The sequence below is a fragment of the Panthera uncia genome, chromosome D2 (genome assembly GCF_023721935.1).
Source record: "Panthera uncia isolate 11264 chromosome D2, Puncia_PCG_1.0, whole genome shotgun sequence".
In the NCBI taxonomy this organism is placed as follows: domain Eukaryota; kingdom Metazoa; phylum Chordata; class Mammalia; order Carnivora; family Felidae; genus Panthera; species Panthera uncia.
In genome coordinates, this window is record NC_064818.1 from 58,682,380 (window position 1) to 58,709,702 (window position 27,323).

General features: G+C 57.5%; 3 protein-coding genes across 7 annotated transcripts; 1 reads left to right on the top strand and 2 right to left on the bottom strand.

The window, feature by feature from the left end:
• On the bottom strand, positions 1-15,142 carry PSD (pleckstrin and Sec7 domain containing). Of its 2 annotated transcripts, XM_049645629.1 has the most exons (17): positions 15,009-15,142; positions 13,018-13,754; positions 12,633-12,735; positions 11,783-12,143; positions 10,616-11,056; positions 9,202-9,396; positions 8,961-9,041; positions 8,642-8,754; positions 8,017-8,075; positions 7,820-7,909; positions 4,068-4,111; positions 2,481-2,671; positions 2,326-2,396; positions 2,059-2,216; positions 1,742-1,886; positions 1,312-1,455; positions 1-822 (listed from the first exon to the last, which is right to left on the bottom strand). In XM_049645629.1, the coding sequence occupies exons 2-17, from the start codon at positions 13,669-13,671 to the stop codon at positions 592-594; spliced, it is 3,081 nt and encodes a 1,026-aa protein (XP_049501586.1). In that variant the 5' UTR covers positions 13,672-13,754; positions 15,009-15,142; the 3' UTR covers positions 1-591. The 2 variants fall into 2 exon arrangements, with proteins under 2 accessions (XP_049501586.1, XP_049501584.1); XM_049645627.1 differs by lacking the exon at positions 15,009-15,142 and having other exon boundaries at positions 13,018-14,809.
• FBXL15 (F-box and leucine rich repeat protein 15) lies at positions 10,154-19,524 on the top strand. Its single transcript, XM_049645632.1, has 5 exons — positions 10,154-10,168; positions 17,397-17,527; positions 17,700-17,853; positions 18,174-18,679; positions 19,188-19,524. The coding sequence occupies exons 2-5, from the start codon at positions 17,475-17,477 to the stop codon at positions 19,375-19,377; spliced, it is 903 nt and encodes a 300-aa protein (XP_049501589.1). The 5' UTR covers positions 10,154-10,168; positions 17,397-17,474; the 3' UTR covers positions 19,378-19,524.
• Positions 19,525-19,639: 115 nt separating this feature from the next.
• CUEDC2 (CUE domain containing 2) lies at positions 19,640-27,323 on the bottom strand. 4 transcript variants are annotated; one of them, XM_049645633.1, is made up of 9 exons: positions 27,209-27,323; positions 21,540-21,626; positions 21,041-21,184; positions 20,886-20,947; positions 20,671-20,801; positions 20,403-20,585; positions 20,202-20,263; positions 20,060-20,120; positions 19,640-19,974 (listed from the first exon to the last, which is right to left on the bottom strand). In XM_049645633.1, the coding sequence occupies exons 2-9, from the start codon at positions 21,611-21,613 to the stop codon at positions 19,828-19,830; spliced, it is 864 nt and encodes a 287-aa protein (XP_049501590.1). In that variant the 5' UTR covers positions 21,614-21,626; positions 27,209-27,323; the 3' UTR covers positions 19,640-19,827. The 4 variants fall into 4 exon arrangements, with proteins under 4 accessions (XP_049501590.1, XP_049501592.1, XP_049501591.1 ...); XM_049645635.1 differs by having other exon boundaries at positions 21,540-21,716; XM_049645634.1 differs by having other exon boundaries at positions 21,540-21,719.

The following is a 27,323-nucleotide window of genomic DNA, read 5'->3' on the forward strand; positions in this document are numbered from 1 at the left end:
GCAAGTCCAGAGCAGTTTTAATGGGATTAGAGGCTGTACAAAGGGCAGGGCCCACTGAAGGAGGGAAAGCAAGGCCATGCTGCCCCCAGACCGTATGGGGGCCTAGGCATGGATACCCTTCCTCCACCTCTGGAACGAGAGAGGGTGAGCCTCAGGGAGGAAGGAGGGAAAACCAGCTCAGCCCCAACTCCTGGCCTCTATCTGAGCCAGGCCCCAGGATGGAGGGGGGATTGCTGGTGTTGGGTGTGGGTGGTCTCAGCAGAAAGCAGAAATGTCAGGCCTCCCCCCACCCAAAAAAAAAAAAAAAAAAAAAAAGCATCAAAAGTCCAAGGGGCCCTGGCCCCTCCCACCCCAGCCCCCGTACGAAAAAGTGCAAAACGTTATCACAAAATGGGGGTCTCAGAGGGGCCCCTGGCCTAGGCTCCCAAGGCCCACGCCCTAGCCCTGCGCTGCCCCGGACACCGCGTCCGGCGCGGTCGGGCCCTGGGCCGGGGGCCCCTCGTGGGTGGCCCGAGGCCGGCCCGGGCTCAGGCAAGGCTATGTCATGCAGGTGCCCAGTGGGCGCCAAACCCCCACGCTCCTACCCTCAACTCAGAGCTTCCACCGCCCACTGATCACCCCTCCACGAGGCTCTGAGCCATGACACTGAGCCCGGGGCTGGCTGGCAGGGTTGGGCTGCAGGGAGGGACTGGAGTGAGGTGGAGGGAGTCCATCCTCTGTGCTCCCGGCCTGGGCCAGTGCTGCCTCTACTGCATCCAGCTCTTCACTGCCCGCCTTCAGCTTGACCCGAAGCAGCGCTGCGTATGTGCCATAGCGGGATTTCTGAAGCAGAGGGGCAGGGGCTGTGAGCCTGCTCTCCACCCTCTGCCCATCTCACCCCAATCTGGACCAAGGAGGGATGCCAAAAAAGGCTAGGAGACAACAGGTTCTTGCCCAACTCTGAGGCCCCCAGAGCCCCCAGGGACTATGACACGATCCCCTCGGAAGCTAGCTACCCTCTCTGGGCTCTCTCGAGACTGCATATTATGACATCTAATACTTGTTAGGCCTGAACCAGAGTTGGGAAAAACTGAGCCCTTGACAGACCTCAGCTCCCTTCATTACCCTAGCGGGTAAAGAACGTCCTCCCTGGCCCACAGACGTGGAAACAGGCTCAGAGGGGTTAGGCAACCTGCCGAACGTCACCCAGCTGGTCCCACTCTCCTACTAAAGTCCGTGCCCTTAACCACTAGCCTGAGCCTGTATGTGGCAACAGTGAGACCCCACTGACGAAGAAAGGAGCCAAAGAGGTGCCAGGGCAGGGAGGTTCACCTCAAACTCCAGGTAGGCCTCCTTCTGCCGCTGCTCCTCAGCCTCCTTGCCTCGGGCCTTCCTGCCCAGTTGCGCAGCCCGGTGCTCTCGCAACTCACTTGCCATGGCCTTCAGCTTGGCCTCATGGGTCCGCACCTGCTCCTCCTAGGGGCCAGGGGGAGTGTTGGTCAGGGTCACTCGAGCACATATAGTGCCTTTGTGCAAGCTTTTTTAGAAAGGTGCCCCTGCCTTTGGATGAGCAAAGCACCATATCTAGGTTAACACCTTGGCAAGTGCAGTGGAGACCGGATTTCAGCCTTCACTCACCCCCCATGGCCAGTGTCCTGGTGCAGTGACATCTACATGATCACACAGGGCAGCCCTGAGTGCAGTCGGCCTGGGCCTGCCACACTCCATCCCGCTGGCACCAGGTGGACAGAGCTGGGGGTACCTGGGAGAGGCGGGTGGCAGCGCTGGGCAGCAGAGGGCGGCTGAACTTCCTCTGGGAGCTAACAGCAGCTGGGAAGGGGGGTGCAGAGAACATGGCAGCCACCACATTGATGCGAGTGATCCAGGACTGCATCTGCTCCAGGCTCCTGGGGAGACAACACCACCACTTAGGACCTGGCCCCAGGTTTCCTGTCCAGGGATGCCTGTCGTGGCTCAGGGTGCGGCCTGGGAAGCGAGGAGGTAATCCAGGGACAAGGGAGGGGAGCAAGGTAGGAGTGGGGCAAAGGGGTCCAGGATGGGCAGGAAGAGGGCACTCACGGGGCCTGAAAGAGGAAGACCCGCCAATCAGCTGTGCGCAGGTAGAAGACATGGGGCCTCTTGCTGTAGTCGCTGGCACGTGTGGCCAGCGCGTGGTGGATGCTGATGGCATTCTTTAGCTCTGCCTCTGATAGGGCCTTCCCAGGCTGGTACTCCTCCTGCAGGGGTGCCCATCTTGTCCTGGCCATGGTCCCACCCCAGCCTGGCCCAGCCCACCCACACTCCCCTGAGCCAGCTCAGCCCCAACCCCTCGGGCTGGCCCCGCACCTTCTGCAGGTAGAGGATCATGCCCTTGAGGATCCCGTGGAAGCTCTTCCAGCCCCGCTTGCCCCGAGGTGCTGGGGGGAAGGAAGACAGGTCAGGGGGCCTGAGACAGGCCCCCTCCCCTCCATCCCCCAGACCCTCCCCACCCAGCCACGTACTCTTCCTGCAGTCAGGGTCTGCGTGCACCTTTCGCACCAGGGCCCCGTGCTTGTAGACTGCAGCCCCGGGTTCAGGAGTCAGGTCCAGGAAAGGGCTGGAGCCGCTGCCACTGCCCCCGCTGACCCGCTTGATGACCTTGGGGTTGGGGTCGGCCAACTCAGACAGAGAGCGTCTCAGCTCCTCCTCGTCTCTGCAGGTGTGATCACCTCAGAGGGGGCTGGCCTTGCAGCCACAACCCCCGCTTCAGTCCTGGCCTCTGCCCACCCAGGAAAGCGCCCTCTTGTCTGTGGAGGGAATGGGGGAACTGCCCCTCTCACAGGGTGTGGCTCCCCTCCACCTGAGGCTCCTGGAGCCTTGTTTCCCGCCTCGCACCAGATCTCCCCAGGGGTAGCTGTGACCCCCTGCTCAGATGAGGGCTCCTCCGGGCAGCGTATCTCCTTGCTCAGGTTAGAGCTCCCAAGGGTAGGGCCATGTCTGTCCCTTCCTCCCCATCCTCTGTTTCTGCACTTGCACACCAGCCCTCACACCCTTCTCCACTAGGGCAGACATGTCTGACTCGGCTGTCCCAACTATACCCAGCAGCATGCTTTGCTCATAGTTTGTTGGCTACGTGGTGGCAGAAGTGGCTTCCTAGTGGTCACCTAGTACCTCCTGGTCCACAGGCTCTGTTAGGTACCATCTAAAGAATCCGGTTCTATCCTGTCACTCCATCGATCAAAAACCTGCAGTAGCTCCCTATTTCTGCCTGCGTGAGGCCTATGCTACATCCCTGCCCATACTGCCTCTTTCTCCTTCCACTCTCCAGCCAGCTAGGCCTGCCTCCTCTTGGTATCCCCAACCCACGCTCATTTCAGCCACCACATATCTGCCTCCCAAATACCAACTTCTCTCTCTCCAAATGCTTCCCTTCCTTCAAGGCTTGCCCCAAGTTCCAATCTGCATCCCAGTGCTGAGCTCTGCCTCCTCTGAGGTCTTTTCCTGCAGACTGGGAGCTCCCAACCGACCTGATCTGTGACTGAACTCTCAGCAGACACCAGCAAGTATGAGTGACCTACTGACTGTTTAGATGAGGCTCTACCCTCAGACTGGGGGGCCCAACATTAAACTGGACCTCCTCCCTTACACTGGACTCCTCTAAGACTTACTCTGAATCTGTTTCCTGGCCAAGAGTAGACAATGTGGTCCCTTGTTCTGTGATGCTCTGGACTCCCTAGGACCTGAGAGGAGGCTCTCACGCTATTGGTCGGGGCTCTATCTCCAGAGACTTCTGTCTTCCCGCTTGGGTTGGCAAGGGACCTCCCCTTTCTGTTTCAGCATCCCCCCTCCCAGGCCAGCTGACAGTGGCCATCCATCCCAACCTAGCTTGTCATAACAACCCAGCTAGAGAAAAGACACAGAACCCCAAGTCCAGGCAGCCATCTCCAAAGAAGGAAATGAAGCAGCCTCAGTGCCTCTCATGGCCTCACCCGCCTTCCCTGCCCCACAATCCAACCTGGACTCACAGGGCCCACCTCAGTGCTCTCAGCCTCTCCAGGCAGCCCCTTCCCTGCACCCCATCTCCCTCACCACACAGCTCCAGGACTCACATGGCCCACTGCAGCTTTTCATTCTTGATGGAGCTGTACAAGGCCTAGGAAGGGAGGAACAAATCAGGCAGGTATGGGTCACTCCTGAGGGAGGCAAACTATGTACCCCAATGCCAGAACTCAGAGCCCTCCCTCCAAACTCGAGGGGAGGAGACAATGGGGGGTGGGGATGGGGGTAGCAGGGTGTAAGGACCAAGAACACGGGCTCTGGAACAGAGTATTAGGAGACGGTACTGTGTCACTTTTGCTGCATGAGTTTGGGCAAGTATCCATGGGGAGAACAAACGTACTAACAGGTGTGTAACACAGGGCAGGCAATTAGCACAGGGCATCCAGGCATATGGCTGATGCACAATAAATGGCAGCTGCTATTATTATCTTTGCTGTTGTTATTGTTAGGGATCATCCTGCCCAGATCCTGGGTGGGAGAAGCACAGCCCTGGAAGGAATAGAAAAGAGCATTCCCAAGAAGCTCTCCTTTCCCGGACCATGTGCTTTGGCCTATTTCCATAGGATAAACCCACACAGAACATATGGGGAAACTGAGGCCCAGCAACAGGGATTCACCCTGTCACCTCCCTCCCTGGCTAGTAGAGAACACACTCTCATGACTCCTAACCCCAGGGCAAGCTGAGCACCTCCCCCAACCCAGAGACCCCCACCAAGTTGAATGCCAGGGTGGGCCAGGGCCCTGCCCACCCACATCCTTCATGTTACTGGAGAGTGAACACTAGTCTAAAAGGCAGACGTTTCAGCTTCCAAACCCTGCATACCCCAAGCTCTTTGTGAGCTCCTGGACCAGTCACTTCCCCTCTGTAGAGCTGGCATGGGGGACCTGTGGGGGCCTTGGGATGGTCTGAGTAGAGAATAGACTCCAGGAGTTGTATAGGGGACCCCTCTTCTCAGGAGTGGCCTGCAGCATGCGTCCACAGCAGCACCTCCCACTGTGGGGGCGATTCCACCAGCCTGTCTGTGAGTGGGTGTGTCCCCAACATGTGCGTGTTGGGCTATGCGTGTGGCGTGTGATGCTGCCTGCGTGAGCTGGGTGCAGTGGTGACGTCGGTGCCTTCTCCGTGATGGGACACAGTCCCCCACTCCACCACCAACATACCACAGTCTCTGACTATCTTACTGCTTACTGTCACACTCAGCCACACGGCTAGCCAGGCATCCCACATGTGCACACCCTGTCCAGGGATGGGTACATTCCACAACCTCCACCCCCTACACAGCACAATCCAGCCTTGTGCACACACAGCCCTCACAGCACATCCCCAGCTCAAGCCCGGCATAACCCCGACCCTAATCCTCTCTCCAACTCTGACCAGGAGATTGAAGTGTCCAACCAGACCCATCCTGTCTCCAGCCTTCCAGTTCATCCCCTGGCCCCTCGAAGGACCACCTCTGGCCCACAACCATGTCTTCCTTCCAAAGTCCTAAACCCCATCGGTGAGCCCCATGTCATGCTCCCAGGCAGAAGACCCAAAGACCCTTTGGTTTGAGATATCCACACTGATCCGACGGTGTGTGCCCTTCCCCCTCCAGTCCATGCCCACTCCTGGCTACCCATGGGTTCTGTCCCTGCTGGCCTCCCGCCTTGGTCTGACCGATGCCCCCCCCCCCCGCCAGCTCGTGCCACCTTCGGTGCCTCCCTCAAGCCGCCCCCTCAGCCACGCCGCCCTCCACAACCCCCTCGACCGCCCCCCAGCCTGGCGTGGGCCAAGGCCCCAACGCCCTCACCGCCTTCTTCTTCTTGCGGCTCTGCAGACGGCTGACCACCAGGTCGGTGTAGAGCACGGGCTTGAGACTGCGAGAGCGCTGCGGCCAGCCGTAGCACAGGGTCTCCGCGCCACGGTGGGTGCGCCCGTAGCGCACGGAGCACAGCGAGCGCGAGCGCAGCCGCCCCGCGCTGCTGTGGATGCTGTTGACACCGATCATGCTGGCCCGGCCGGCGCGCTGCGGCCCCCGGCCATGCCCCCGTCCGCCCTCGGCGTGGACGGCCCGGACGGCCCGCGGACGGCTCCCCCGACAGCCGGCGCGAGCGGCCCGGCCCGGCCCGAGCCCGGCCCGGCTCCCACCGACGCACGGAGCGCACGGCGGCGGCGGCGGCGGCGGCGGCGGCGCTGTCGGCTCTGCGGCTCGGCGCGAGAGGGAGGGGGCCGCCGACGGGGAGGGAGGGCGAGGGCTGGGGGCGGGGACGGCGCAAAATGGAGGCGTCCCACCGCGCAGGGGCCCCGCGGCGCTACGCGCAGCCACGGGGGCGGGGCCTCGTGGGGGCCAGCCCGGGCAAGTGCCAGAGGGTGGGCGGCTCTGGGGATGCTGCGGATGGCACCGGGAGTCCCTAGGCCTGCTGCTGCAAAGGCGGGCTGACCCTGTAGGGTCTGCAGCTCCCTCCTGGCTGGTCAGGGTTGGGGGGCCAGGGGCTGGAGAGGTAGGAACGCGTCCTCTTGCCCCCCCACCCCCACCCGCCTAGCCAGGAGAGGCCACGCAGTAGGGGCCGCGCAGGATGGAGGCAGCCGTGGAATGGCACCAGCCTCATCCAACTCGCCCAACCGAAGACAGCTCAGATGCTCAAGGCTATACTATACCCCCACTTACGTACACACACCCCAGTTTACAGATATACACCCCAACTAACCAGATGCACCAATTCACACTCACCCCGACTCACAGAGACTACAAATTCAGATACGCACCTCAAAATTTAGTCTTTAACTCATAAACAACCCCTGATTATGGATACATGTCACAAATCAGCCAATTTGTAGATGTACACTCTAATACACAGAAACACCCAATCTACACCCCAGCTCAGACACACTCTCTAAATCGTAAGCACAAACAAACCCCAGCCAAATCCCCGGATTTACCAACACCCTAAAGCGCATATATTCCAATTCAAACATATACCCCAACTCTCTGACACCCCGAACTCACAATGGACACCCCCAAACACAAATAAATTTCCAAACTCAGAAGCCCGACACACCCCAAGCTCACAGACGCGCCCAAGGACACTCTTGTGCGTCACATGTATGTGGTGGCCCAGAGCCCCTTTGCCAAGCATAGGCGTTTCAAATAGGTCCAGGCATCCCTGGATAAAACCACTGGATCAAGGAAATGAGTGAATCCATGAGACCTGGGTGCCCTCTCCTCCTCCCATGCATATTAGCCCCTGTGTAGCTAACCCCTCAAGTGCGGGCGCCTGGGCGCAGGGCCTGGCAACAAGGGAGTCAGGAGAGCAGTATCTAGTCCCAAGTTGGAGGTTAACTGGATTCCAGACCTTGGAAAAGCCTTTGTCCCTCTTGGGCCCCTCTACCTCCGGGTCCCTCCTGTGCAACATACCAGAAGGGCCTTTGTGGTCATACACCCTGGGGCAGGGGGTGGAGGAGAAGGAGGGAAGCAGTATGCCTGCCCTGTGCTGGAACCCCTCCTATCCTCAGTGAACACTGGAGGAGGGGCACCGAAGTAGGCAAATGCAAGGTCCAAGGCCGCCAGAAAACAGGATTTCGAGAGCCGTCTCCCCTCCCCCGCTGAGCGGCCAAGACTGCACGCGAGTGCGCATGTTCCCGGGTAGCCTGCGTGTTGGGGTTGGGGGAGGGGGCGGTCCCCAAGCTGAGTCACGGGAGCCCAGGCTCCAGCAGCAGGAGCCTCCAACCTCCACTCTGCCCGATTGGTCCCAATCCCTCCCCTCCAGCAACCTCTACCCTGCCCCACCTCCCCAGCCCGCCACCCGCACCCCCGGCCCCCACCTTGAGCAGCTCCCTGGGGAAGTCTCCGCCTTCATTGAGGCCCTCCAGGTTCCCGATGAAGTCTCCACAGGTCATGCGCTTCCCAATGTTCTAAGGAAGGGCACAGAGGCCTGTGAGGGGGGCCTTGGGCTCCCAGGCCTTTAAGTCTCAAGGCAGTCTGTTTTTGGGGGGTTCCCTCCTGCCAGCCTCTCACTCACATGGCCGTGGAGATCAGTGTTGAGTAGCATGAGGGCGCAGGTCAGCGTGTGCGCACCGTCTAGGGAAAGTTGACATTCGGCTTCAGCTACCTCCCAGGGACTCTTCCCACAGCTGTCTTCCCCAGCCTTCCAGTTCACCCCCAGCCCACTCTGGCCCACAATCATACTTTTATAAGTCCTGAACCCCATAGTGAACCCTACCTCCTTCAGCCAAAAGACCTCACTCTTCCAGCAGATCCCTGAAAGGGACATCTTCCCCAACACCTACATGCTTCTGTGAGTATGCACAAAAGCCAGTGGGCCCCTCACAGTTTGCAGATCAGTGCAGCCAAACAGAATACACACTCAAGCCAAACGCTGTCTTGCACGTGTATGTGAACAATGGCATGCAAATACACCTGCCACCTGGTTCTTCGCAACACACACTAGACCCTAGCAATGCTTGCCCGCATGCTCAGTTCCACAACCACGTAGCCATGTCAGCACCGCACACGCGCATGCTCACATGCCTGCAAGCCTGTGCATGCATTCACTTCTACAAACACACTCATGCTCCTATGTGCACACACTGTGCCCATCTGCTTCAGTGACCAGCTGGGAAAGCCCTGCCCCCTGGCTTCCTCACCCTCTGAGGACAGGGCTCCTGGATTGCACTGGAAGTATCTCTGGGAGAAGTGGGCCAGCACGCGCTCCCGTTCCTGGGTCTCACCCATTAAGGCCAGCTCCTTCAGAAACACCCTGGGAAGGGGGAAAGAGGGAGCATGTCACCTCTACCCAAGGTCCCCTAACCAGGCAGCCCCAGCTTTTAGCCATGCCCTGATAGCCTGGGAAGGATGACATCAGGGCAGCCTAGGGAAGGCACAGGTGCTCAGAGAAGGCACAACTGAGGCGCTGCAAAGCAGGGCTGGAGCGTGGGGCCTGCCTTCAAAGGGCTTAACACCCACCTGAGAGCTTGGTCCAGAGTCATGCCCGTGAAGACAAAGAACTTGAGGTACTCGCCAGCCACAAGTTTGCTGAAGTCATTGCTGTGGGCAGGGCAGATAGGTGGAGTCTCAAGGGAAAGGGTCAAGGGGCCAGATGGGGTTACCTAGAGACCTGGGGGCATTAGATAGAGGGGGTGTGGAGGTGCTGCCCACAGGATGCATCCCCTCTCCCCGTATTATCAATCCCGGCCAATGGCTTTACTTCTTGCCCAGGTGCCGGGCCACATCAGCCTTCCTGAAGCCGTCTAGTCGGTATAGCCTCTTAGCTAGGCGCTGCGCAGCCTCCAGGTCGGCTTTCTGCCCATTGGACAAGGTGTCTGTGCTTCCCAGGGCCAGCCGCTCTGTGCTGTCCAGCTCTGAGTCCGAGTCAGACACCAGCTGGCTCAGCGGTGGTTCACTGCCAGGGTAAAACACCAGCTCAGAGGTGGGGCAGTCCCTCTGGGACCATCCAGATCCTTCCTCTGCCTCCAAACCCAGAAGACAGAGTGGGGGAGATTGGGACACAGAGAAGGCATTTTTCTTTTCTCCAGAGAAGGACACTGTATGGGTTCCCTCCATCAGCCGATTCCATCCTTACCATCTCTCTGTAGAAGGCCTGCATCAAATTCAAATAAGCATCCATATTTCTGCTGTGGGGATTTCTGCTGCTTCCCCAAAGCCCTTAGGTCTTAGGTTTGCTCTTAGGCATAGGCATAGTTTCCCCATTGTCACACTGGCCCTAGTCAGAACATAGTCCTCTATCTCTGAGAATATGGGCAAAAGTGGGATAGATAGGCTGCCAGAGAGGAACAGTGGAGGGTCAAACCATGATTTGAGGGCAGCAGGGACACCTTCCCACTCCTATGTCTTTTTCTTCTGGCCTTTTAGGGAGAGGAGGCTCTTCCTCCTTGGTCTTTTTTTTCCACCCACAAACAAGCAGAGGGGATTGGGGGTCAGAGTGCACTCCATTCATCCCCTGTCTCCTCCTCCCCTTCCCTTCCCGCCATCCCAGCTGCTCTACTAGCAAAGCCACCTGTCACCCCAGAGACAGAGGCCGGAAACTCCTGGTTGCTAGGCAACCCTGTCTCCCTGGCCACCCCCTCCTGTTGCCATGGCTTCCATGACTGAGAGGGTAGCTGGCAGAGGGAGAGCAGAAAGGTTAGACTGGTGACAGGACTTCCTGGAGAAGGGTGAGAAACTCCTTACTGAAGGGGGGAGGCAACATGGGAGGGAGGCAATGAGAGAGGCTGGTGGCTGCATCTTTGGGAGAAGCCTCCAGGCTGGGTAGGGGTAAGGTCACAAGAATTCTAAGTAGGTTAAAGTCTCTGCCTGTGGTAGGAAGGGCCTTTCTGGAAAGGAGAGTGTTCTCTTGGGACCCATTCAATCCTGAATCATTGTTTGTCAAGTCACTGGGTCTAGGACCAAGGGGGTCCTAGGGGTGGGCTGTGAGGGGCTCCCCCTCATAGCCAAAGGAAGTAGTCCTCCAAATGGAAAAACAAACATCGGCATTCCCTAACCACTCTGTCAGGGGTCAGGAATATAAACTGCATCTTCCCACTCAGGATCTTTCCCTTGAAGCAACTGTTCCTGGGGCTCTGGGGGGGCCTCAAGTCTGAGGAACCAAAGGAATCACTCACCTGCCCAGAGGTGCCGCCCCCAGCCCAAAGCTGTCCTCCGAGTGGCAGGGACTAGGGGGCTCCTTCCCTGGGGCCTGCTTGGCTCCAGCCTCTGCCTCTTCTTCCTCCCCTCTCTGTGTCCAAGGCCCATCAGCAGCAGAGCTGGTACCAGAATCTGGCTCAAGAGGTGCAAGTGGGGCGGGAGCAGGTGGGTCAGGCCGGGGAGCAGGGGGTTGGGGAGGCAGCTCAAAGGTGAAGAAAGGGCTCTGGGTTGGGCCAGGTGAGGCCAGGGCCTCCAGGGAGGCGAGGCTGGTGTAGGAGGTGCCCTTGGCCCGGTGTGACTCCAAGATGGCTTCAAACACACAACTGAAAGAGTCAGGCCCGTCAGCCGAGGGGCTGGTCCCAGGCAGAAAGGGCAGGGGCGACTTGAGAGGCCCAGGGTGAGGCATCCGGGTGCCTGGCCTGCAGGGGCAGGGAGAGTCTCTGATCAGGGGCCCAGAAGACAGTTCTTAGGTAGCATTTCATTGAATTCTCATACCACTCTGTGGAGGGGATTATCCTCTCCTTCTCACAGATCCCAGCCCTCTAAGGAATCTGGGTAGGGAGTCCCCACCACAGGTTCACCAAGCTATTCAGTGCCCCTGAGGAACCCCAGCCTTACCCGTCCCCAATACCCAATCCCTCTCCTCTCTTCCTCCCTGCTAATCTCCCTTTCTCCTCCTCCCTGATCCTCTCCCCTCCTGCCATCCCGTTTCTATTTCCGGCAACATCTTAGGAGAAGATGAGGCTCCAAGGCTGCGGTGGGGTGTGAGACGGAGAAGAAAGCCCCCACGCTCCCCACTCTCCTGCCAGAAGCCAGGATCCAGATTGATGCTCCCGTGCCCCCAGGCTTGAATCTGAACCCTGGCCTCTCACTCTGCCTCCTGTTCTTTACTAGAACCCCTTTCCTCCCCTGTCCTGGCTACTCCCTGCCCTATGGGCTCTTGCCAACACCCTCCACGTCCCCAGCATTCTGCCAGGCCTCGGGCCTCTGTCCGGTCTCCAGGTACATCGCCCTGTCGGCACCACTAGCTTGGTCCTGACCCTCCCAGTCCAGCCCTCATCTCTAGTCCAGCCCTCTTCCCCCAGCTCTGCCTCTGGGCCAGCTCAAAGGGGCCAGCCACTGTCCTCTCCCACTCCCGCACTCACCGGGCCCCCTCTGAGGCCTCAAACACCTCGTCGTCCACATCCTCTTCCCCACCTGCCTCATCCTCGTCCTCATCGCCACTGCCCAGGCTGGGACAAGGGCCAAGGCATGGGCTGGCACGTGGAGCAGGTGGGCGGGCAGTGCCAGGTGGGCCCTCAGAGCTGGGCTGACTCTCGATGGCCGAGTCAGCCTCTTCCCGCTCAGCCAGCACCTCATCGATGTCGGTCTCGCGGTAGCACCTCAGGGGCACCGTGTCCAGGTCCGTCTCGGAGTACTTGGCTGCTCGCCCCACAGCCACCCCAGAGCCCTGCCCTGAGCCCACCCCAGGTGGAGATGGGGGGGCCTGCTCCAGGGGCTTAGCACCTGCAGTATGCATAGGCATCCCGGTCAGCAGATTATCCTGGTCAGCTCCCTGTCCTGATTCTGTTCTAGGAAGGAGCTCTTCCCCGCTGCCTCATATTGGCAGGAAGTTCCTTCACTGTCTAGCCACCATTCCTCCTGCTATGAACCCAGCTTGTTCCTTGTGCCAGTGGAGCTCGTTTCAAATCAAGTTCTTGTCGAATAACTTTGAGGGGCCTGCGGGAGACCAGCTTCTTTTCTGCTCCGCAGAATGACCCTTGATATCCTGTCATGCCCTCCTTTCTATCTAGCTTCCTCTAGGTGCCCAACCCAGCTGTGACCCCCCAACCCTCCATCATAAGACAGATGGAAAGTTTGAGGCCTGGAGAGGCATTAGCCAACTCATGACCCCAGGAAGGACTGAGGGAGGTTTAAAGGAAGGCCCCCTACCATGCCTCAGCTGCTGGGGAGAAGACCCTGCCCTATTCCCCTTGTCTCAGTCCAGGACCTTACCTGAGCTTGGGGGGTCCAGGGAGCCATAGAAGAATTCCCATTTGGCTCGAGCAATTCTCTGGGCATGAGAGGAAACTTCCCGGGGGGAGGACCAGGTGTCCCCCTAAGCCAAGAAGGGAGAAATAGACACAGGCATCCAGAGATAAAGCCACACATACAAAGACACAAGAACATGGGACAGAAAGACAGAAAGAAAAACACACAAGGACAGATAATAGAGGTGCCAAGACACAGGGGCAAACACAGAGGGCAAGAAAGAGACATATTTAGGACAGATCAAAGAATTTAGAGTGAAGAGCTGACAGGCCCAGGACTGCCAAAGGGGCAAGCCTTGCCCCTTTTCTGGGGCTCTAGAGTTCCAGGGAGCCCAAGGGAGGTCGCATACCTGGTTCAGGAGTCCAGTGTCAGCAGGTCCTGGGAATAGCTTGGCCAGGTGCTCAGAAGGTCCCCCCAGCCCATTGGGGAGAGAGGAGTAAAGGCCATCTGCCCCAACCTGGGGTTGGGCTGGTGGCCCATGTATAAGGCCCTGGCTACCAGGCAGAGCTGAGCCTCCTCTGGCTGGGAGTGGGTCTGATGTGGATGCCTCTAGCCGCAACTTCCGGTTGGAGCCAGGCCCAAGGGCTGGAGTGGGCCTGGGAGGAGAGACCCCACCCAGGTCCCAGCTCCGACTCAAGCCTCCGGGAGCAGGTAGCCCATTTAATGGCCTCACACTGGCCTTCTCCACAAAGCGGAATATGACCACAGAGCTCCGGGCCCCCGGTGGGGGCTGCCCAGTGGGTGAAGAGGGTGACCAGGGTGAAGGAGGAACACGGGGTGAGGGGGGACCACGCAGGGGTGTACAGGGTGCTGTCACACGTCCCAGTTCCCGGCCTCGGGGACCTGGCCCTGCCACCCGCCGTAGCAGGGAGCCTGTGCTGCCATACATGCTGGCTGGGGGGCTTTGTGGCACTGGGCCTTCGGGGAGCCAGCGGCGCGGGCATCGTGGTGGGGAGATGGCACAGTCGCCCTCGGAGCAGAAGCGCATGGCACCTTGGGCCATGCTGGGGCCGGGGGTCAGGCTGGGGGGGCAGGGATGGCAAGGCCAGGCGGGGAGTGAGGGGGCAGCATGCTCTTCGGACAGGCCTGCAAGAGAGGAAGGGAAGCAGGGGGTGAGCTGCAGGGGAGGTGGATGGGCAGGAGAGCACAGATAGGGAGGGGAAAGCTGGATAAGCCATCTGAGTGCCAGGGGGCCTAGCCCACCCTTGGAATATAGCATCATTGACTCCACCCCTGGAGGTGATCAGGCCTCCTATTTGGGCTACTTCCATGGAGGCCTGAGGAGAAAAGAATTATACCCCTAATAGGCCCCTGGCTCCTTTCCTTCTTCTGGGGGCCCTGAGCATCACCCTGGGAGGAGAAAGGAAGCTATTTCAGAAGTTGAGTAAGTTCAGAATCCCTGTGGCATTTTGGAGCTACTTCTGATGGGGGCTGGGGAAGGCTGGTACCCCACACTCTGGACCAGGAATGTCAGCCATTCATAATCATCATAAATCCACGGGTCCCCCAAAGTCTCTCTTATGGAGGCCCCTTACTCAGTGAGAGAGAACCCAGCCATCCTAGAAGGAAAGGCAGGAAGATGGCGGGGGGTGGTGTTATATAGGGACCATGAGGGGTTGAAAGACATAGGGTGAAGGGGAGGAGAAAGGCCTGAACTGAGGCCCCTACTCCCAAAATATACATGCCAAATGGGAAAGAGACATTCTTTTTCTCCATACAGGTACACACGCTCATACACACACACACACACACACACACACAAGGAGACAATATCAGTATACACAGTTAAACACATTCAAAGGCAACACTCTCCAGTGCACACAGACCCAGGCACACACACACATTGCTCAAAGACACACCCTCATACAGTCTCACAGTCATAACAAATATGCGTGTAATGTAAAGGCACATGCTTATTTTACACACACACTGTCATCAAACAAGAACACACAAAGAGATACCCAAATATACACCCAGGCCCTCATTCTCCAATGCACACAGACACAGGCATATCAGACACTCACAGAAACCTATGGTCACAGTTACACACAAATACAGATGCATGCTCACACATACTTCAGCAGGTACACACACCCTCTCCCCCAACCCCCACCAGTCACCTGTCTCTGGGTGGGAAGGCTGCACCAGACCACCAGACCCCTCTCCCTCCTCCCTCTCAAGGGAATGATAGATTTTAAAGGGGGTAAAGGGGCCTCTGGTGGCAATGCAGGGTAGGGGCAGAGGTCAGGAGCAGCAACCCTGCCAGGCAGGTTTCTGAAGCTCAGTGGGGGCCCAGGGCATCCCCAGTGCAGCTCCGACTGGAGCTGCCTCAGTACTCACCGCTGCTCGCCTGGAGCTGGGGCCGAGGAAAGGCAGGGAAGAGGCTGGGCCCAGCTCAGCTGTGAAGGCAGCGCGGCTCCCGCTTGCTCCCGCTTGCTCCAGGCCCGCCTGCCTCTCACTCCCTCCTCCTCCCCCCTACGCGCGGCTCAGGCAGAGATAATCCCCCCACCCACCCCACCCCCCGCCCTCTCCCGGGGCCCTGAGCCCCGGAGGCTAGCCCCCCTTCTCGACGCTAGGTCCCCACTGGGCTCTCCCGCCAACCTGAGACCCGCCCCTGACGAGGGGGAGGATATATGGAACCCCCGGTTCAGTTCGCCAGACCTTCACGTGCCCCACCCTAATCCTGTCCCCGTCCCTTTCCTCCACCGCCCCCTGAGCCACACACCGGACCCAGTTGCACACGCGTGTCCCGCTCCAGACCCCACGCGTGTCCCTAGGAGGTTGCCACATGACCTGTTACATGCCACACGCGCTCCCGCCCCCACGAGCACGCGGCCGCGCCAAGCACACCGTATGGGTGTAGACCGGACCCGCCCCCTAAATCCAGGAGACCATCAACTTATGGAGAAGAGATCTAGGAAACACTGCCTCAAACCCTAAGGGGTTCTGAGTCTCGGACCCAGGAGACCCAACCCTTGACCACTTGCTCAGGATGCAGCAGGAGGGATATTAGTCAGACTTTAAAAAGAACTTCCTTGCTGCCTGAGTTAGGTGTCCTGCCCATATGGGGTAGAAGGTTAGACGGGATGACGCCTGGAGTGGAGGAAGTGGGGAACAGGCAACCCTTGTGCCCTTGGCCAAGGTAGAAAGGGGCCCAGCTATTTTAAGAAAGCTCCGCCAGAGTTCCTATGGCAACTGCTCTCCTTGGGAACGCCAGGGCAGGAGGTGGTGACCTCGGAAGGAACAAGGGGTCTGTTCAGGCGGTCAGGGGGCGCGAGGACGTGCGAGGCGGGGGCGCGCGAGGCTCACCGCGGGGAGGGGGGGGCGCGGGCTCCGCGTGGTGCTGAAGGGGACAGCGCCAGATTTGTCGCACTGCGCAGGCGCAGAGGCGCGAACAAAGCTGGGAGGAGGAGGAGGCGCGCGGCCCGAGGTGGTGCGCGCCTACAAGGCTCTATCTTAGCATAGGTCGGTCCTCTCATCTCCCCCCTCCCCAAGCAGGCTGAGGAAGAGGAAACAAGTCCCTTACCCAAGCTAACTCGCTTTGGTCCCTCCCCGCTGCTGGCTTCTCCCTTCTTGCTGCGTTGGGGGGTAGGGTGGGGGGGGGGACTGTGTAAGGGATTCTGGGAAAACTAGGATGCCTGAATTCTCTATCGCGACTCGCTTGACCCTGGACAAGGCGCGTCCTCTCCAAGGGCCTCGGTTCCATCTTTAAAATGGAGTAACAGCACAGACCTGCTCACCTTGCAGAAGTGCCCGACCCTGATGAAAAAATGGATGGGAAGCAGTTTTCGTTATGCAGAGGCAGGTGAAGCGGTTGCACGAAGGGAGAGCGCAGCCCTGTTGGGGTGCAGCTCTCGGCGACAGCGGTAGCCCTCAGCGTCCTTCATACTCTCCCCACCAGTGGATGATGGGGAAAGCACTACTCTGGAGGTTCCCCGGAGCGGACCCTGGAACCAGGAACTGTGGACGCGGTGAGAGGGTGGCCCAGAGTCTGAGCCTGGAGTTCTGGGGCATCACTGCCCCAGGGCGGGCCCAGCCCCAAACCCCACAGCTTAATCCCCAGGTCAGCCCAGAAGCGGTACTCCTGGTGGGCTGGGCTGAGCACTCATTGTTCTCAGGACTCTAGACCTCCTGGGGAAAAGAAAGGGACCCAGCTGGGAAGATAGTCCTTTTTAGCGCCCTCTACGCCCCTCCCCTCAAGATGCAAACCTTTTCCAAATCTTCTGGGAGTGGAAGGGGCTGGACAGCCCTGTACTTGACAACTAACCAGGAATGAGGGTTTGGGCAATTTTGCTTGATGAAGGAAGAAAAATTCTAGCTTCGCCCATTCAATTCATTCAACAAATTACTGGGCACCTACTACACACGAGACAGTAAAAGCCTGGATAGTTTCTCCCCATTTTTCAAAGTCGCTAAGCGCGACCAGAGGGCAGAGAATAGGCCCAGAACCTTGGAGTCATGGCTCCGCCCCTTCTGCGTTTGGCTTTGCCTGCTCCTCCCATCACCACTTCATTCAGCGGCGGCCACTGGCCCAAGACGAAAAAAGAGCCAGTCTCTGCTGCACCATCGCATTCTCCAGCTTCAGGTCTCAAGCCCTGTAGCCGAGAAGGCGAGGTCTGATGTTACCCCACCGGTCGGCTCCGCCCTCAGTTTTGATATCCATCCGGAACGCTTTCAGATAGGATCCTCAGTGAGACCACACTCGATTGAATCGGTCTGTCTCTACAGCCCGAAGAGGCGGGTTCGCTGAGGCCGCTCCAAGGCCAAAGCGAGAGGACCTTAGTGCGCACGCGCAATAGGCCGCCGATGGAGCCACCGATGGAGCCGTCCGGAGGGGAGCAAGAGCCCGGAGCCGTCAGGTACCGAGCACCGGAGGGGCCGAGAGAGGGAAGAAGGACCTGGGGGAAGGGAGCTGAACTGGGCCGGGTTTGGGGGTCGCTCTTAGGAGCCGGGGCGCAGAAGCATAACAGAGGCGGACTCGCAGGTAACAGCGGCCCGGGAACGCCACCGCCAACGCCCCTTTACCCGCAGGCTCCTGGACCTGCCTTGGGAAGACGTGCTGCTCCCACACGTCCTGAGCCGGGTGCCGCTGCGCCAGCTGCTCCGGCTGCAGCGCGTCAGCCGGGCCTTCCGGGCGCTAGTGCAGCTGCACCTGGCTGGCCTGCGCCGCTTCGACGCCGCTCAGGTGAGCCAGGGGCCAGAGCCCCGCCCCCGTCCGGGTACCGCCCCCTCCCCGCCTCCAACCCAGCCCCCAGCCCAGCTGTCTACCCTTCCCGACCCCCTGCGCGTCCAGCAACTCCCGGGAAGCGACCCACCCTTCGGGAAGTACTCTCAAAGGGCGAGTACCGGGTATCAACTCAGAGGGCACGTGGGGTCTCTCCTGGGAGTCAGGGGGCAAACTCCGAAGGCAGGTTGCTGCCGGGAAATAACTCTAATGGGGCGGAGAGGCAGCGCCCGCCCCGCCCTCGGGACTAGCTGAAAGTCGAGGTGCCTCCCTGCCCGCAGGTGGGTCCGCAGATCCCGCGGGCCGCATTGGCCTGGCTGCTGCGGGACGCTGAGGGGCTGCAGGAGCTGGCCCTAGCACCGTGTCACGAATGGCTGTCGGATGAGGATCTGGTGCCGGTGCTGACGCGGAATCCGCAGCTGCGGAGCGTGGCTCTAGCCGGCTGCGGGCAACTGAGCCGCCGCGCGCTGGGGGCGCTGGCGGAGGGCTGCCCCCGCCTGCAGCGCCTTTCCCTTGCGCACTGTGACTGGGTAGACGGTCTGGCGCTGCGCGGCCTCGCCGACCGCTGTCCGGCCCTTGAGGAGCTGGACCTCACCGCCTGCCGTCAGCTCAAGGATGAGGCCATCGTATACCTGGCGCAGAGGCGCGGCGCAGGCCTTCGCAGCCTCTCGCTGGCAGTCAACGCCAATGTGGGGGATGCCGCCGTCCAGGAGTTGGCTCGGAACTGCCCGGAACTCGAGCACCTAGATCTAACCGGCTGCCTCCGCGTCGGAAGCGAAGGCGTCAGGTGCCTGGGCCTTGGGTTGGTGGGATGGGAAGAGGGCAATCACTTTTTTAGCCTCTGGTTTAGGGACGGGGTGCAGCTGTCAAAAGGCAGAACTGTGGTTTCTGGGTTTTTCTGCTACCACGACACCCCCATTCAGACCAGGAAAGATCTCTAGGATTGCCGAGGCCAGAGAACCCATAGTTTAAAAAACTTTTTGGAACCAGTATTTACGCATGAGCGGATGTCACAGTCGACTCTCAGGCTTCTTTTCAACAAGGGGAAAACCTTGAAATCCTGGGCGGAGCTGAGGAGCAGGTTCCCCCTTTAAGAGATAGGAGGAAGTCCCGAGTTCACTGGAGACATTGGTGTATGACCCCATCCAGACCCCCTCATAACCCCCCCCCCCCCCATCCAGGTTTATGGAGGGAAAAAGTATGCTCTGAGTTTGAAGGAGGCAGGGGCTTCGCTGGCTCCCCCACCGTGGGCGAAACAGCTTCTGGCCCCTAGCCTCACCCAGCTCCTCCCCCAGGACCTTGGCCGAGTACTGCCCGGCGTTGCGCTCGCTGCGGGTGCGGCACTGCCACCATGTGGCCGAGCCCAGCCTGAGCCGCCTGCGGAAGCGCGGCGTGGACATCGACGTGGAGCCGCCGCTGCATCAGGCCCTGGTGCTCCTGCAGGACATGGCTGGTTTTGCACCCTTTGTCAACCTGCAGGTCTGACCTGCCTGCCGATGGGTCACAGCTGGACTGTGTGGCGGGGGCCTGACTATGAACTGTAGGGAAACTGGACTGTGGAGGCCTCTGGCTAGAGGCGGATGCCCTGCCCCACCCTGGAGCTTCAAATAAAGAGCTTTTTACCCCCTCTTGCCTGGCGCTGCTGCCGTGTTGGAGATAAGGAATGTGAAGTTGGGAGAGAAGGTCAGACAGACACAGTACCCCAGCACCCCAGCTGAGGCAGAAATGACCAGAATGCACTCACATCTTCCTGGGGCCACCTTTACTGTGCCCGTGGGCAGCTCCAAGAGGAGGTCAACATAGTGGGGCAAGGAAGTAGAGAGCGGGGTAGAGAAGGGGGACAGGAGTTAGGGCGGGCCCTGTGTGGGGGTGTAGGGCTCCTGCATCCCTCTGGGATCTGAGCCAAGAAGGCTCCAGCAGAGTCTGGCGAATGCCTCAGTGGAAGCGGTACTTTCTGGCTGGCTTGAGGTTGATGTATGTGGCCTTCATCTCCTCGGCCTCAGGGTTCCGCACATCTTTGAATCGCTCCCCTTTGGTGCTTACTATCTGGTTGTCGATGTATCGGATCAGCTTCTTGGGGGCCTGGGAGGCAACTGGGGAGTGAGTAGCAGAAGCCAGGAGAGAGTCCCACCCACTTCACACCTCTAGCAGCCATAAACTCTCTTACCTCCCTGGGAGCCATGGGCCGGTGAATCTTCTGATCCTCTGCGCTATCCACCATCATGTACCTGCCAAAAACTGGCTGGGTGAAGCTCCTGCCACCCTGGGATGACCCTCTAAGGGCCTAGCCCAGCCCAGCCCAGACTCACTTCTGTAGGATGAAGGACTTCAGTTCATCCTTTTGGGGGCCTCTGAGGCGCCTGGGCAGGTCCTGCAGAGAAGGGAAGCTTCATCTAAACCCTAGGGCACCAGCAGAAGCAGGCAGGGATAGGCTAGGGGTGGGGGCTTAACACTAAGGTGGAATGTAGCTAAGGCTACTTGGGTCGAAGGGGGGGTCTAGGAGAGGATACCTGGTTGGGGCCATCCCAGGCTGGAGGCCCCTCTTCCTTCCCCTCTACCAGCATCTGCACAGCTTCTTCCAAGTCTCCCCGAGCTTTCGCCAGCACCCACTGGGCCTGCTCCACCGAGCACGTAGGGAACACCTCCAGGAGTACATCCACCCCTGGCAGCAGCTCCTCCTCGGCACTGGCTGCCTGTGGGCATAGATGTTGACCAGAGGCGGTACTTCCTTCTTTCCTGGCCCCTGACTCCCTCACCAGTCCCTTCTCCTACCAGTACCTCTTCCTGGGTGTCTCCAGCAGCAGTAGGAGAAGCCCTAGTTTCTTCTTTGAGCTTTTCAGGCCGCTGCAGGGGCTCTGGGGAGATGGGCATCTGACCTTGGACCTCAGAGCTCTGTGGCTGCAGGTTCTCTTAAAGAAGCAGAGCATCAGGTTTGCCGGGGCTTTGGGGGATGGGGGTTATGAATTTCCCAAGTGCCCAATCCCCAAGCTCACCTTTGTTCCTGGCACCGCTCAGCTGCCCTGAGAGCTTCTGCATCATGTCCCCTATTGTACCCCTGAAAAGATAGGAGGGTGGTAAGAGGACACCCCTGCCTACCTTCCACAATCAGCCAGCCCTCCACCCCTTCTTCACCCCAGCCAGATCCCACCTTGGAATGTGGGCAAAGCCAGGCACATAGGCCTCCATCATCTCAGTGAAGGCCTCCATATCGAAGTTCTCCTCTGATGGCCCTGAGGGGCCCAGGTCCTCCAGGACCCCAAGCACATACGAGAAGATGACCTCATCCAAGCCGCTGCAGGAAGGGGACAGGACAAGTCCTAGGTAGGACACGGGATACCTCCAGCACCCCCACCTAGCCTGAGACTCGAGCCCTCGGCTTCCCTGGGTCTATGAGCCAGACTTCAAGTCTTGAAGCCAGAAAGTATCCCATCCTCCTACAGAGCTTTGGTTTTCCACCTGTCCAACAAGGTGCCAGGGACAGGTTAAGATGTAAGGCCATACCAGCAAATCATAATCAGCCCTCCCCCACCTCAGGAATAGAGCTGAGTGCTTGCCATCCCAGTCTTTCCGTTGGCTGGGGCCCAGAGTACTGCCCAGCAGCTCCAACCCAGACCCCAGCATGATCCTCCCAGGAAAGCTGCTTCTACCTGAGATCAGCCTCGGGGAGGTGCGTCTGGACAAAGGCAAGGAGGGCTGCACTGACAATCCTCTCCAGCTCCATGTTCTCTCCTCTTCTGAAGGGACAGAAGATGTAGGTTTGTCAGGGCCTCTTCTGCCTGCTCCTACCCACTAGGCCCAGGGGCGGCCAGCTCCTCCCTCCTGCCCTGCTGTGGAAACCATTTGTTACTGTTGTCCATAACTCCCAGCTCACCAGCCCTCCCCCGCTCTCTCAAGCAGAGCCACAACCCCCTCCCTGCCCATCTCTCTACCTCCTTCAGCCTGAGACAGGACAGGGCACTGCCATAGGAGAAGGCCTCCCAAGCGGTTTCCCTCACCCTTCCCCCAACCTCTCCCCATCTCGCCACCCCATTCCCCAGCAGCAGGCCCAGACCCTCAGGCAAGAAGCCAAGGTCTTGGGGTCACATGCCTCCTGGCTGAGGAATCCCATCATTGAGGGGGCCACTTGGCCCTCAAGTCTAACCACAAGGGGCCCATTGTCCAGCCCCCCAAAGAGCAGGCCCCAGGACCAAGCACAGCCTTCCCCCACCCAGAATGGCCCACCCACCCTCCGCACAAAGGGGCTTTTCTGGCTACAAGGCTCTGATAGAAGGGGAAGTCTTTGAGGAATTCTCTCTTCCTGCACAAAAGGCTATCTACAAAGGCCCTTCCATTTTCCTTCCCAAAGCCTGTAAAACCCTACAAGGTCTGGCCTTTGCCTGCCTCTCCAACCTCACCACTCACTCCACTCCTGCCCCACCAGCCTCCTTGCTAGTCCTCAAATTTGTCCAGTTTCTTCCTACCTGTCTCCTTCATATACCCACCCCCTCACCTCCTCTGGAGCTCTGGTCAAATGTTGCCCTCTGAGACAGACCTTCCCTGACTAACCTACCAAAAATAGGTATTCCTCATACCCCCTAATCCCTCACCCTGCTTTATTTTCTATATGGCATTTACTACAGCTTAATGTTGTTTTATGTTTGCCTATTGTCTGACCTCCCTGATATAATGTAATAAGCTCCAAGGTACAGGGGGACTTCGTCTTATTCACTGATGTAACCCCAGCACTTAGTAGATGCTCCATAAACACTGACTGACTGAGTTCATTTCCACCTACATGATTTTGACTCCCCAAAGTCCATATGTAGGAGTCAGGAACACATAGATGGTAATGAATGGCTCCAGAGCCACAGGTCCAACTGTCAGCTCATCATCCCATTCTGAAGTCTCAGAGATACCTCACATTCCATCTACCCCACACTCAACAATATTTTCACGATTAGTGTACATCCCCCTCCTACTTCATTGGCTGACCCAACCATTCACTCACTCAGCTGCCAAACCTGAAACTTGGAAATTACCCTTGCTTTCACCCTCTCTCAACTCTACCTGCTGTACTCGGCTGATCACCAATCCTGTCGATTCTATTCCCTTATTAGTGTCCTTTCTATCCATTCTCCCCAGTTCATCTGGCTTCTGCTACAACGTCTCTACAAAAATTTCTCAGTCTAAGGTCATGAGTTACTTTTTCAGTTTGGGTCTATTCAGGTTGAACCCTATAAGCTTGCCAGTATGCTTGTTTTTGGTCAACAGAAAGAAGGAAAGGAAAGGAAGGAAAGAAGGAAAGGCAATTTCTTATGGCTTCACCTAATACTTGCCCTTTCAAGCAGTGTCACTGTTAGTTTCTGAGGCATCACACTCTCCTGCTTCTCTTCTACCTCTCTGGCCATTTTGTCCCAGGCTCCCTTCTCTGTCCCCCTCTCTTCTACTGGCAGGAAAGCTCAGGCTCAAAGCTGCTCCTCGTCCCTCCTCACTCTGCACCCTCTCCTTCTGGAAGACCTTGTCTGGGCCACATGTTTATGAACCAACTCTATGTCACAATCCTCAAATGCCAATCCTTTAGTCTAGGTCCCCCCTCTGAGCTACATATTTGCATATCTACTTCTCTGACACTTCCGTGTGAGTGACTTCACCTGTTCCAAACTGACGTCCTCCCAAGTCCTTTGCTCCTCCAAGACTGTCATCAGTAAATACATGTCCATGTACCTACCCAGCCACTCCTGCCACAAGTCTGGGAATTGTCCTTGGTACCATCCTACCCCTTGCCTTCCCACATCCAGGCACCAAGGCCTGACTGTCACCTTAACACGTGTGCTTCTCTCCATCCCTCCTCCCTTTCTGCTCCACCTTTTGTCTTCACTGCCAGAGCTTCCTAACCCTTCCCCCACTACTGTCTTTTCCTCAAGAACCTATTCTTTTTTTTTTTTTTTAAGTTTATTCATTTTAAAGAGAGAGAGAGAGAGAGAGAGTAAGCATATGCAAGGGGGGAAGAGGCAGAAAGAGAGGGAGAGAGAGAATTCCAAGCAGGCTCTGTGCTGTTAGCACAGCACCCAACACAGGGCTCTATCTCATGAATTGTGAAATCATGACCTGAGCCAAAGTCAAGAGTCAAATGCTTAACCGACTAAGCCACCCAAGAGCCCCCCCACCAAGAACTTATTCTCTCTCTCTGTCTTTTTTTTTTTTTTTTGAGAGAGAAAGTGTGTGAGTGAGGGACAGAGAGAGAGAGAGAGAGAGAGAGAATCCCATGAGGGGCAGAGAGAGGGAAAGAGAGAAGCGGGGCTCACCCAAAGCAGGGCTTGAATTCACAAACTGTGAGATCATGACCTGAGCTAAAGTCAGATGCTGAACTGACTGAGCCACCCAGGCGCCTCCAAGAACCTATTCTTTACAAAGATCACAATTGTGTGATCTGTTTAAAAAAAAAAAAAAATCATGTTTTTCCTGCTTAATATCTCTCAGTGACTTCCCAATTCCCTTCTATTTATTTATTTATTTATTTATTTATTTATTTATTTTGGGGAGAGAGAGACAGCACAAGCAGGGGAGAGGCAGAGAGAGGAGAGAAAGAGAATCTCAAGCAGGCTCCACCCCATCAGTGCAGAGCCCAATGCTAGGCTTGAAGTTTAACCAATGGATCCCTAACCAGCTGAGCCACGCAGGTGCTCCACCCCCCACCTCCCTTCTGATTAGCCCATATTATTTTTTGTGGCCTTTAGTTCAGGACCTTACCCCTGCCTACAGTCTCTCTAGCCTCATCATGCACTACACCCTCCCCGGATCACTCCCATCCACCTTGGCTTTCTCTCAGTTTGCCAACATTCAAGCTCTTTCACGGCAAGAGCCTTTCCACAAACTGTTTCCTCTGCCTGGGCAACCTTCCACCTCTACCCTTTCACTTGTCCAACACCTTCTCACCTATTGGGTCTCAGTTTAAAAATTCCTGCCTCAAGGGATGCTGCCCCTGACTCTGTAGAACTGCTTTGGTCCCTCCATCATACACCCTCACTGCAGACTACACTTTTCCTTATTTAGCAGGACTTTTCATAGGTATAATTAAATCATCCTCTGGGCAATGTTTAATGTTTCTTCCAGTCGTTTCATGAGGGCAGGGACTCCACTCCTGGCTTATTAATCAGTGTACACTGAGTATCCCATGAAGTAGGACACTCAAACAGTCACTCCCCGCTTTACAGACAAAGGAACTAAAGCTCATTGAGTTTAATGATTGGCCCAACATCACTTGGCTGAACTGTGGTACTTAAGATTTAAATCCAGGTCACCTAGCTGAGTGTATATTCCAGGGAACGAGAGGATATCAAGACTTCCAAGTGGGTTGAGACAGAGCTTCGATCTGTGATCACAGTTCCCGGGTCCCCTGAGTAGTAACACAGTGTTGCAGTGACAGCACGGGGCTCACTTTGGATAGCAGAACTGACAAGCTCTAGCCTACCAAGAGGAATGTCGACCCTTGCTCCAGACCCTACCATGGGCCCTGGGGAGGAGCAGAACTGCTCACACCAGGCGTACCAGATCCCATTATGCAGTTCCCCCAAGGGGTCAGCCCCCTACAGAGACCTATATCCACCCCGAGTTACATCAAATCCTGGCTGCTGTCAGTTATTTGGCAATCTCTGCTGGGACAAAGGGTGCTGCAAGAAAGTCTAGTTTCTAGGGAAAAAGGGATCTGTCTGATGACTTCAGGTTTCTAATCAAGGTCTGAGGGCCAGGGAGTTGTTACTGGGAAACTCCTCACTGTGTCCCAAAGAAAGTCTTCCTCACCTAAGCTTTTGCTCTGGTTTATCTCCTAAGGCAACACCTCCCTTCTCCTCTTCCAGGGCTGCCCAAACTTTACCCAGCACTCAAAGCTTGCCACTTCTTTCTTTCATCCTTCTCCATCCCCCTAGCCTTCCTTAGCATTGTTTTCCTGCCCAGGAGTTTCTCCTAGTATTTCTCCTCCACAGTCTCTGAGTTGGGAAAGCTGCAGCCTAAGCAGCCAGGCTTCTCCCAGGTAAGAACATGATTTCCATGGGACTTTTCGAATTCTAGATATAGTCCGCAGAACTCCATTATTTCCTGGGGTCTTTAAATCAGGGCTCACTGGATTATTAGCATCCATGAAATGCGATCATCATCTTGTCATGAGTCCTGTTTAAATACCTCTGATGATGGTAATAGTTAGCAATTCCTGAATGCTTACACTGTGCCAAGGGTTGCTGTATGCACTTTACATGTGTTAACTTACCTAATTTTCACAATGACCCTAAAATACAGATACTAATAGTATTATACTATCCCATTTTACCCTCAAGGAAATGGAGACACTGAGAGGTTAAGTAACTTGTCCAAGGTCACACAGTAAGTTAATGGCACATTTGCACCCAAGGACTCTGGCTCCGGAACCCTCACTATTAACGCTACGCTATACCACCTCTCATGAAGTAAATGATGTGGCCCCAGCCCATGTTCTGATCCTCCTGTCCTGCCTAGCTTGCCCTCTTGCCTCCCTCAGAATCTTTGCTCACACCGTTCTCCCCACTCAGAATGCCTTTTCCTCTTACTCTCATTCTGCAGGACTCACTTCCTCTCTGTAGCCAACCCTGACTGTCCCATCCTCCCTGTCCCTGGCTGGCGTGAGAGTGGCCCCAGGACCAGGCATAAGCCTGGACTCTCCAGATGCTCCATACAGACCTTCTGGACCACTTCAAGTGAGACTGGGAGAAGGAGCACTATGCTGTTCCCTTGGGGTGGGGAGGTGCTCAAGGTGGAGGGAGAGCAGAAGGCCATGTGGGAGGAGTCCTGGGAACCAGTGTGGGCCCTCAGAGGGTCCAGCATGGAGGTCTTCAAAAGCCCAGCTCCTGAGGCCCTAGTCCCATAATGCAGGTTCCAGAGGACATCATTGTCCTCTGACCCCCAAGTCAAGTCTTAGAGGCGCCAAGGACACTGAGGGCTACAAGGGATTCGGGTATCCAAAGTCAGACGGGCGCACAAACGGGGATAGTGGGGTGCACAGGAAGTGGAACCGCGATGACGGCCCACCCCTGAAGCAGGAGCTCCCTAAACAAGCTAGCGGGATACCCCTAAGGGTACGGAATAGTGGGCCCGAGGGCACCGGAATGAGGTTGCAGCCCTGGGGACACAAGACTAGGGAGGCCTGAGTAAGCTGGGATGTGCCTTGATACAGGCCTTGGCGAGAATCAGAGATGGGGGGCTGACGGGCCCCAGGGAGTACCGTGGGGGGACACACAAGACGGGTACCCTGGGTCAGCGTTCTCCGCGACTCTCCTAGCCCTGGGCCGGGGGCCGGAGGGGAAATCACCTGCTCCGTCGGGCGCCGCCGGCGACTTGTCCCGCGCGGTACAGCTCTCATCCCCCAGCCCCACCAACGAGATCAAAGGCGGGGCCCAGAGCGGTTCCCTTCCAGAAGCGCCGCG